The sequence below is a fragment of the Oryzias latipes genome, chromosome 10 (assembly GCF_053564925.1).
Source record: "Oryzias latipes strain Hd-rR chromosome 10, Olatipes_Hd-rR_3.1".
Lineage (NCBI taxonomy): Eukaryota > Metazoa > Chordata > Actinopteri > Beloniformes > Adrianichthyidae > Oryzias > Oryzias latipes.
Window position 1 is genome coordinate 30,181,646 of NC_136246.1, and position 10,445 is coordinate 30,192,090.

The 10,445-nt window shown below is 39.0% G+C and overlaps 1 protein-coding gene across 3 annotated transcripts; it reads right to left on the minus strand.

The window, feature by feature from the left end:
* Positions 1-2,806: 2,806 nt before the first annotated feature.
* On the minus strand, positions 2,807-10,175 carry LOC101159277 (N-acetyllactosaminide beta-1,3-N-acetylglucosaminyltransferase 2). Of its 3 annotated transcripts, none has more exons than XM_004073637.4 (3): positions 9,999-10,175; positions 5,042-5,113; positions 2,807-4,502 (listed from the first exon to the last, which is right to left on the minus strand). In XM_004073637.4, exon 3 carries the CDS (start codon positions 4,496-4,498, stop codon positions 3,170-3,172), a length of 1,329 nt encoding a protein of 442 aa, XP_004073685.1. In that variant the 5' UTR covers positions 4,499-4,502; positions 5,042-5,113; positions 9,999-10,175; the 3' UTR covers positions 2,807-3,169. The 3 variants fall into 3 exon arrangements, with proteins under 3 accessions (XP_004073685.1, XP_023815124.1, XP_011478804.1); XM_023959356.2 differs by having other exon boundaries at positions 5,042-5,235; positions 9,999-10,131; XM_011480502.4 differs by lacking the exon at positions 5,042-5,113 and having other exon boundaries at positions 9,999-10,135.
* Positions 10,176-10,445: the final 270 nt, after the last annotated feature.

Here is a 10,445-nt window from a genome sequence, read left to right on the forward strand (position 1 = left end):
AATATCAAAACTAATAATAGAAGATTTAAAACCTTTGAATATTTCAACCCTTTAAAACCAAGTTTCCATGTGTTTAGTCCACCAGTTTGGTCCTAAAAGAGTGAAAGATCATCCCAGTTTATGAGGCCAGATTCTGAACCTGTTTGTCAAAAACGACAATAGAAACTTTAAGTCTGTTTTTTCATGTAAAACCCAGAGTGAGCTCTAAACAATCAGTGGTGGTTTCACCTTTCGGTAATGCAGGCAGTCGCCAAGGGCGCAATCTCACAGTGGTGCACAAGAATACAGGGGTGTGAGCTAGCCAAAACAAATAAGAGAAAAAAACTCACTGTTGTCATATCCTGCTTGTTTTCTAGAATAAAACATGCGGAAGAAGAACAAGAAAAAGAAAAAAAGGGGCAATGGAAATTCATTCATTCATTCATTTTCTTAACCGTTTTATCCCTTTCGGCGTCACGGGGAGCCTATCCCGGCCACTTGTGGGCGAAGGCAGGGGGGACACCCTGAACAAGTCGCCAGTTTGTTGCAGGGTAGAATGTCCTCACTCACACACCCATTCACTCCCGCACTCACACTTATGGTCAATTTAGAGTTGCCAATTAACCTATGAAGCATGTTTTTGGATGGTGGGAGGAAGCCGGAGACCCCGGAGAGAACCCACGCATGCACGGGGAGAACATGCAAACTCCACACAGAAAGGTCCCCCATTGATGTTCTGTTTTTCACGTCCCCCAGCCGGGACTTGAACCGGGGGCCTTCTTGCTGTGAGGCAAGAGCGCTAACCACTGCGCCACCGTGCAGCCCTACAATGGCAATGGAAACTTCTTCCCAGAATTCTGATTTTGATCTCTGAATTCTGATTTGAGATTAAAATCAATTCTGAGAAAAAAAGACAGAAATCTGAGATTAAAGTTAGAATTTTGAGAGAGAAAAAAGCCAGAATTTCCCATTGCCCTTGTTTTTCCTTTTTCTCCATGGCCCTAGTCCTCTTCAGTAATAATTGCCCAGTTCCACGTGAAGTATATGAATAAGGCTCCCCTACTGTGTCATCTTGCTGCTCTTCTGCCGTTCCGTTCCCTTTTTTAATTCCGTTTTTTGTGGTACTTAAGCACATGTAACTGAAGAAAACATCCGTTATAGTTTCCATTTATGTCCAATCACCAAGCCAACAGAAATGACCGGCATTAATGAAAATGTTTTTTTAAACCAGGAGCCAGTCAGCATTAGACTAGAAAAAAAAAAAAAACATTGCATGTTTAGAGTGAACCAACATTTATCTCATTTGTGATTTCAACTGTAAGTTGTCATTTCACTTATATTGTTAATACATTAAATAACACTTTTTGTCCTTGTGTTTGTGTACAGACTGAGTTCATGGGGGCGGGGTGCCTTCCAGTGTTTCGCCCAGGGCGCCAAATTAGCCAGGACCGCCTCTGAACCCAATGGCTCCTCCACCCTTTTCTTCTCTGCATCTCTTTTGGTTCAAGGTTTGATTGTTTAAATGTAGTTATTCTGATGCTTTTTTTTTTAAATTGATTTATTTTAAATTTGTGTCCAACAGACCTTTAGCGCTCATGAGCAAGAGGAACCAGGAGCTTCAGCTCAGCTAATTACTTCAGATTTAACACTGCCCCCTAGAGTTTCTAGCCTTTTACTGAAACCACCTTCCAGTGAGACGTAACAAACCGTTGTGAGGAATTAACACAAACTAGACAACAGTGATGATTTTAAAGTGTTAAACGTTATGATCATAAAATGCCACAAAATGTAAAAAATATTAATGAGTTTCCAAAACGTTTAACGACTCATTAAAAAACCTGATTCAGGCATCAACATTAATGTTAAAAAAATAAAATAAATAAACAGCAACTTTAGAATATCTGTTACATATTACATCACAGACCCTTAAACCTGTATTATATGGAAGTATTTGTGTAGCATAATTAAAAATAAAAGTCAAAACCAGAAATGCTTTTTCATTTTCAAAATGTAACTTCATTTTTGACTCAAAATTAAAATGAAAAAGCAATCTGCCAAAATGCTTTTTCATTTTCTTCTTCAACACCGCTTATTCTGTCACTTAATTAAATGATAATGAAAAAGGGTATTTGACATTTCATTTTCAAGAAAAGAAAATGAAATGAAAGAAAAAGAAAATAAAAATGAAAAAGCCTTTTGGCGGATTGCTTTTTCATTTTAATTTGGAGTCAAAAATTGCAGCTTCATTTTGAAAATGAAAAAGCATTTCTGGTTTTGACTTTTATTTTTAATTTAGCTACAGAATCGCTTCTATAGTTTTCAGTTTCTGCCCACTAAAATATGTGGTTTAGCTTAACAAGAGCCTCTCATGTTACTTTTACAAACTAACACACTCAAATGTATATTTGAATATTGAATGTAAGCCATATGTAGAGCCATAACTGCTCTAAATATGCTGCCTCTAACTAATGGTAATAAATGGGCATAATTTTAAAGCTATTCTGGAAAAGCTATGAAATAACATAACTGGATTTCAGTTTTATGAATGTTTGAAATTCTTTAATAAGTAGAGAAAACAAATGTTTTAATAATGGTCATCTGAAAAGTCTTGAAATAATTTATGAATTTTTAGGTGGATTATTATATCTCCCAGACATTTTTAATAAATACATCTTTGTAATGCTTTTATCTTATTCTTATGATCCATCAAAGCTCCCTGTAAGCATTCTATTTCAATTAAAGAAGAAAAAAGAAAATAAACCATAACTCATGTTTGTCTGTGAAGGAGGATAAACTGAATTCTTCTGAAAATTTGGAGTTCTGAAGCTTTTTAACCAAAACAGATAATTTTTTATTGACAATAAAAGCAGATCGGAATGCATTTAAAGAGCTTTTAAAAAAATCCTATATCAAACTAAAGAAAAAATTATATCACCAATTTACAAGAACAAATAAATTAACATGGAACAAAGTGAAAGTCAGTTCATGATCAGCAGTGCAGTTCTGGTAACCAAGACTATAAAAGTTCAGGTTTTCCACTAAAAGTGTGTTATTTAAGTTATGCAGGCATATTTTCAGGCTGGTGTGGATGTGGTGACGCATAGTCAGGTTTTAACGGGAAAGTTGTGTCGATTGGTTTTTCCTTACCGCAAAAGTGAAAGTGCATGGCTACCGTGTGACCACATGGTCCTCATGGCTTTTTTATAACCGGAGCCCACAGAGGAACGTCCCGACATTGCGTCCAGGTCCTTTTCAACTCGGCCCACATCTCCACCAACTGCTCAGGGCCTCTTTTGTGGACCAGCAGAACGGTGTGATCGGCGCACGGATCCTCTTTAATGGTGGACGGGAAGTCAAATGTGAGGAAAGAGGGGTGATGGATGGGGAGTGCGTTCAGGCGAAGCATGCACATCCCTACAAAGACGTCGTCGATGGGGTACAGGTGGACGGTTTTAGAGATGTGGTGCAAGCGTCGAGCCAAATGGCCCGAGTACACCACCCCTCCTCCACCTGCGTAGCTGGGGTAGATGCCCTTGTAGAAGCTGTCCGGCACAAAGTACTTGGAGTACTTCGCTCGGATCGGCATCGCATCTCCTATGACGTCTCCGATCATGAATTCCTTCATGGTGGCGTGCGCGTGCGGTTTCTTCAGCTCTTCGTGGAGGTAGGAGATGAGTTTTGGAGTGTTGACGAAGACGTCGTCGTCGCCCTTGAAGACGAAGAGAGTCCGACCACAGTTGCGTGAGAACCAGCTCCAGAAGAGGACGTCCTTCAGGGTGAGGTTGAAAAAGGTGTCTTCAAAGTCCCACTGCAGGATGTCTCCGTAACGTCTGTTCTCCGCGTTCAGCAGGTGAGACATATTTGCACCCAGAAAATGGGAGTCTTCCTTGCCGAGCAAGAACACCCTCCGGACGTATCCTCCTACTTCTTCTTTGTTGCTGCTGTTCTTCTGCCCCTGCACCCATCCCACCTGACCCCACGTCTGTCGGATGGCTTGTCGGTTCTTGATGTTCAGTTCTGATGACTTGATGGCGAACAGAATGAAAGGCGTCTGATCCTCACGCCTCGCTTTGGCCCCACACGCCCCGTCTGGCTGGATCAGGACGGGGTAGCTCCTCCTTTGCATGTGACTGACATACTTCTGCATGGCTGGTGGCAGTTCCTCAAGTTTCTTCTTCATGTGACCCATGTTGGTAACTTCAAAGAAACTTTTGTTGAGTAAGGAATCACCTAAGTGGACAATCGCCGATCGATTCCGGCTCTCCGAGTACAGGATGGGGTTGAAGTGGTAGTCCACGGCCCTCTGGAGCTGGTTCCAAAAGGCACTGCTATGGTGTTCCCAGAAAGTGGTAGGAATCACAGGGAGGATCACATTCTCTGCCCTTTCGGGACGGGACGAAACGCCATTTAGGCTGATACTTATGTTGACAGCCGCGTAGGTGAAGAACAGCAGCAGACAGCAGAAAGGCGTGCACACACAGAGCAGCAGGTTACGCCACCGACAGCAGTACCTGGCCATTTAGCTGAAACACAGAGAAAGAAAACATAAATTACACAGTTAAATAATGAAGCAATCAATCATTTCTATGAAATGTCTAAAATCTTCAGATTTTTTAATATTTATATACTTTTTTTTCCAAATAAATGTAAATGGAATATTGATGCCTAAATCAAACGATGACAGTTCTTTGTCTCACCAACAGAATAACAGTTTGTTATTCTGTTTGACACACATGAAGCAGCCTGTGGGCTTCACTACAGAACCAGTTACTTATGAAACACCACCTTACAAGTTCTAGCAGTCCAGTAGGAGGATTTTTTTGCATTCCATTCAATGATACATTTATTTGATCACTTCTTCATAAAAGAAAAAAAAAGACAAAAATAAACACCAAAGTTTAAAAGAAAGAAATGCTCAGACTTTGAACATATGTGAGGCTAGAAAATGTTTAGAATCTCAACAATGACAGCAATTTAACTGTAAAACCCTTTTTTTTTTAAATGGACCCAAACATCCGAATATTTTCTCCTAATCCAAACAAAAGCAGATTTATTTTCTTACCAGTGTGTCTTTTTTGACTGGATACTTGTTTACAGGTGGAGTTGTGGTTTTTGACGCTCCCCGTCTGATCCCCTGACAGAGAAACAAGTCATGTTCTGTCCGCAAAGCTGCTCAAGAGCAACAGAAAATTAAGTGGAGGAACTCGCTGCAGGTGTGGAAACTGGTCAGGAGAGACACGCCCGCTGACAAAGAGCCTGGTGATAGAAATCCAATTCAGCTAAAGGCAGATTTAATTTCTCAACTGTCAATTCCAAAGCTGGCTTTTCATAAGCTGCTACACATAAAAACAACACCTCAAACAATGCAATCCTCTGAAAAAAATGGCATTTCTTAGACTCAAGCAGGTTCAACAGGAAGCTAAATTGTCCTGAAGGAAATTTGAATGACAACCTTCCAAAAGTCTTTTGCAGAGCAATTCCCCCCACACAGATCCAGAAATGCCAAGTTATGATGTCACTGAGGAGGAGGAGCCCACCAGAGAAGAAGGCGGAGCCTTTTAAACAAACAGCAGAAAAGCTGCAGATGAGGGTTTTAAGCAGATAAGAATTTTCATAAACCTATACTCCATCAGCGGGTTAGCCAAAAACCTAATAAAGAGAAATTACTTCTGGACGCCTCCCTGGGGAGTATGTAGAACTATGTAGAGCACCATATAGTGCTCTATATAGTGCGTTCACCATTTTGTAGGGCTGTTTGAATCTACAATTTCCAAATCCAGTGCCCTAGAAATTTCCGAGTAGTCTCTGTGGAAAACCAGTGTGCATCGATGCTCACTAGATCGGGGATTATTGACCATAATGCATTGGGTCTGAACAATTTTAGCCAAAATATGCATTTAAATGTATTTTTTAAATAAACCATCAAAGTTTTAATCTTCAGAAAACAGTGGACTCTTAAATAATCATGCAAAAGGCTTATATCAATTAGATTTTAACTTCCTGAAATCGATGACGTTGTAAAAAAAAAAAAAAGTTAAAGTGAGCGTGGCGTCCGAGATGCTTTTAAAATCCAGGCCGCTACAGAGAGCCGCACTATTTAGTTTTTTAGTAGTTAGATTTAGGGTGGGAATTTGGACACAACCTACGTCTGGAGGAAGTGGCCGGGGCGAGGAACGTCTGGGCATCTTTGCTTAGACTGGTGCTGCTGCGACCCGCATAAGTGGAAGAAAATAATGGATGCATAGACATTACTTCTAATGGTTATGCTGCCCCCTAGTGGTCACAATAACAAATGTTTCACTGTTGGGGTCTGTTGACAATTTAGCTGTTTGAAGACCCACTCTCAATGAAAATGCTGTTTGGTTGTTTTTAATTCCTTTTTTTGTTACATTTTTCTGATGATGAATGACTTCTATTAAGTAAATTAAGCTTAAAATTGCATTTTTGAGTATTTCTACAAAAGAGCACATTTGTGAGGTGAAAATATCTGCTGGGGGAAGAGGTGGGGCAGGGCTGCTCCTATGGCCAACGGTCTCGCTCACAATTTAGAGGTACCTTTCTAAAGAAACCTTTGATTTTTGGCTAAAACCACCAAACCACAGGAAACACTTTCACAACTGATTAAAACATGATCGGAGAGGCTATTTAAATGTAAGACTATTTTTGAGAAAAAAATCTTATCTCATGGTTAGAAGCAGAGGTGCTGAAAAGCCCAAAACACCAACTAGAAGGGAAGATTTCTGTTCCTTTTTACTATATAGAAAAACATTTTATTTAGAAGAAATTTGGTTGTCCAGTAACAAATGATTCAGAAATTCACACAATAGATAAACCCATCACTCTGGAGAGAAAAGTGAAATATGTAGCAGTTCTGAGAAGCCAAAGTCTTGTGTTTTGGATGATTTTTGTTTTTGAGGATATCCTCCATCCTGGTCTTCATTCCATCCTCCACCAGACCGTCAGACAGTAACTGTAAATGGGAACTGGACTGAGTCAGTGTAATGTCATCTTCAGATAATGGTTTACTTCCAGCTCCAAGCAAATTAAGTCAATTCAGTTGCCATTTTTTCGGTATATGAACACCGCACCATGTTGGAGCCAGAGATCGTCAGTAAGCAGTGATTGGTCTGAATCGACATATCTATGACAACCACTCTCGCCAATTAGGTGTGAGCTTGGAGGAAGGCCACACCCCTCCCACTGGACAGCGGGCCGCACGAAATCTGTCAAATGTAATGTTTCAAACGTTGGATGTTGGGCAGGGAGGCACCACCTATTTTCACTGAGGCATCTGATTGGTCAGTTTATAACTTAAACTACAAAAAAATATGGAAAACAAACGAGGATTATCAAAGGTAGCAGCACGAGTGGTTATTCAGAGAAATAGAATAACCGAGTAAGAGCTGTTTCCTTCTCTGTAGAAGTCTATTGGACACAGGTACTTCCTGTGTGAAATGCAGGGGGGGAGGGTTCACTCAGTCCAGTTTTCATATACAGCCAATGAAGTGATATATATGCCAATATGTTGCAAACAAAACTTTCTAACTAGCAAATAAAAATTTTAAATGTTTGCTTTCAACTTTTTTCCACCTTCAATATTTTTTGAAAGCAAATATTTAATATTGTAATTTGCTAGTTAGAAAATTTTGCTTGCAATGTCTTGGCATATATATATCCCTTCATAACAGTCAATGGTCTGCAGACTTCCAGAACAAACCTCAATGCTGTTTCCATCAATGTTCACCAGCTTTATCTCTTTAGTTCTGGATGTGTTCAAGATGAAGCCATGACCGTTACACCAGTCGGTGAAATCAGAGACCAACTTTCTGTTTTCCTCCTCATTGTTCTCCATCAATGTTTAACTTTTGTTCCCCTTTTTTACTGAATTTACTTCTGTTAACACTAAGGTATGCGGTTAATGATCATGACACTACAAAGTTATTCATTGACCTCTTTAATGTCCAAGTGTCTTCTCGAACCAGGATTGGGCCGTTCTGGTTTAGACTATAGAATTTCGGATTTAGCTCATCTCCCCGGGGGTGGGGGGTGCACATGGATTCAATTCCTCAATTCGGTAAATATCTAAAAACCAATTTCTTCAGACTAGCATATCCATCCTAATTAATTTATAATTCTATTGTTTTTTATCATTGTACGAATTGAACTATTGTTTTATTCTGGCAACTGTGATTTATGATTTGTTTGTTCCTGTAAGGCGCCCTATAAATAAAAATTATGACTACAATTATAATCAAAGACCCACTCAGATGAAAATGGCGTTTTTATCAGGTTCTTCAAGCATTTTTCTGACGATATATAAAGAAAATTAAGCTCAAAAGTGCCTTTCGTAGTGTTTCTTTATTCAAATCGCAAATCAGAAACCGACGGGAAAATGCAGTTGAAAAAAACTTGTCGGTGTGACATAGAACCTACAACGGAAAGCCACATGCTTCCTGCTCTGCTCCATTCTGATGGATCCGCTTATAGATGACTATATCCATGTACGTCTTTGTTTTCCTCGTCCAAACTGGTATCTGGCTCAAACCTGTACCGCTGCAATATCGCTCGCTGTTTTTGTTGCGAGGTTGAGCATGTGAGGGGCTGTAACCTTTCTGAACTTTGCATATTGTCATTCATTGTTATGATGTCTATTTTTGATTTTGATCATATCATAAAAAACCAAATAAACTAAAAAAAATTGTTGGGGAAAGGGATATTATGCAAAAACATACAAATGTGTAAACAGCTCAACCCAGAAAGCATTAGAAAAATACTTTCATTTCTAACAACTCAATGATTCAGACCGTTCCATGAACCATGTTTGCATTTCAAAGAAGGCAATCCAACCCAAGTTTGACCAGGAAGAGTCTAAACTTTTCAACCTAATCAGAAAAAAATTTATCAAACTAAACAATCCAATGAAACCAACGGGTTCAACAAGTACAAGCTAACTCTCATGTGTCTTTACAACAAATATGAGCTCATTTAGCCCTAAAATAATAATAATAATATTATGGTAAATGCAATAATGCAACATAAAAAGAAGACTATGCAGGCAGGTGATAATATTATTGAAAAATGAAATGATTCTGATTATGTATGAATGTAGACACAGATCAAAGGCCATTCAGTTTCACTAAAACATTCATTTCATCACTTTATAAAGTTTTACTCCAACTACAGGTGATAGTCTTCCTCACCAAGACGAGGTCTGGGATGAAGATGTGTGTTTATTGAGGATTCAACATAATAAAATCCTCAATAAACAAATAACCCCTAGAAAAATAGTACACTTTATTTTATTCTGTATACTTGAGTATAAGTATAGCAAGTACACTAAGACCATGTGTGTTGTATAGGAATAAGTGTAGATACTTTGTTTACAATATATAGTACATAAAAAGTAAACTTTAAATATACTTTCCTTGCTTTTAGTATAGACCAACTTGTAATACATTTTAATTAATTACTTTTTGCTAACGGTAATTAAACTCAAAATTCCGTTTGTGTACTTGGTGTATTTGACTAATCTTACTTTCTAACACCCCCCCCCCCCCCCCCCCGTCTATCAAATGTTCTATATATTTGTCTAGTAAAATGTATTTACAGAAACTTTTGCGAGAAAACGTTTAAAGAATTAAAATAATAAAAAAATCATCCAAGCCAGAATAAATAAATAAAATGTAAATGTTGAGAATGTTAGTTTTTGGATGTTTGGTCCCCTTTTCTCTTTCTGTCTTCATCATTTTAGATTTAGACAATAGAAATGAAAAAGTGAAACAGATCCTGATTTAAATGGAAAGTTTTTTGCTTCTTTTTTTACTGAATTACCATAACAACAAAAGTAGACCACGAGCACAGCAGCTTTTGTGAAACGAGTTTGCTTGAAACTGACTTCCTGTACAAACAAATGATTACAATAACTTCCTTAAAACTCAAGCAGCACCTGCTCGCGCGCACCTGCCCTAATCCATCCAGATTATAACCCCAGTTTTCTGGGGAGGGGGCGTTTTCCTCACCTGTATGGGTCACGGGGGGAGCCTTTCTCCCTCTGCAGTTTGGCGGAGGCGGAGGTCCAGGGGGTTACTCGCTGTGGCCGCTCATCATAGCTCTATGATCTCAGGTGATCATCGGCCCTGGGTTCACCTGTGCATGCTCACCCAGACATACCTGGAGGGGCGGGGTCTGCGGTGGACGTGAGGCGTCCCGTTTGGGCCTCATTTGGACAATTTTAAAACTAAGAAATGTGGAAAAGCCATCAAAATAAATGCAGGAACTGTAGGGTTAGAATAACAATGTAGCTGTTAAAAATACAAAAACCCAACAATTAATTTAAATTCCCACTTCAATCGGCTTTTGATCTATTTTCAAAGTGTTCCCAGTGATTTTTTAAGCATGATTATGACCTTTTTTAAGCTAAAATAAAATAAGAGAACATGCGTTTTCTAGGTCAGACACTTGAAATT

What these genes read in the sequence shown, in the direction of transcription:
- LOC101159277 (XM_004073637.4), bottom strand. Translation starts at nt 4,498, where the DNA reads ATGGCCAGGTACTGCTGTCGGTGGCGTAACCTGCTGCTCTGTGTGTGC.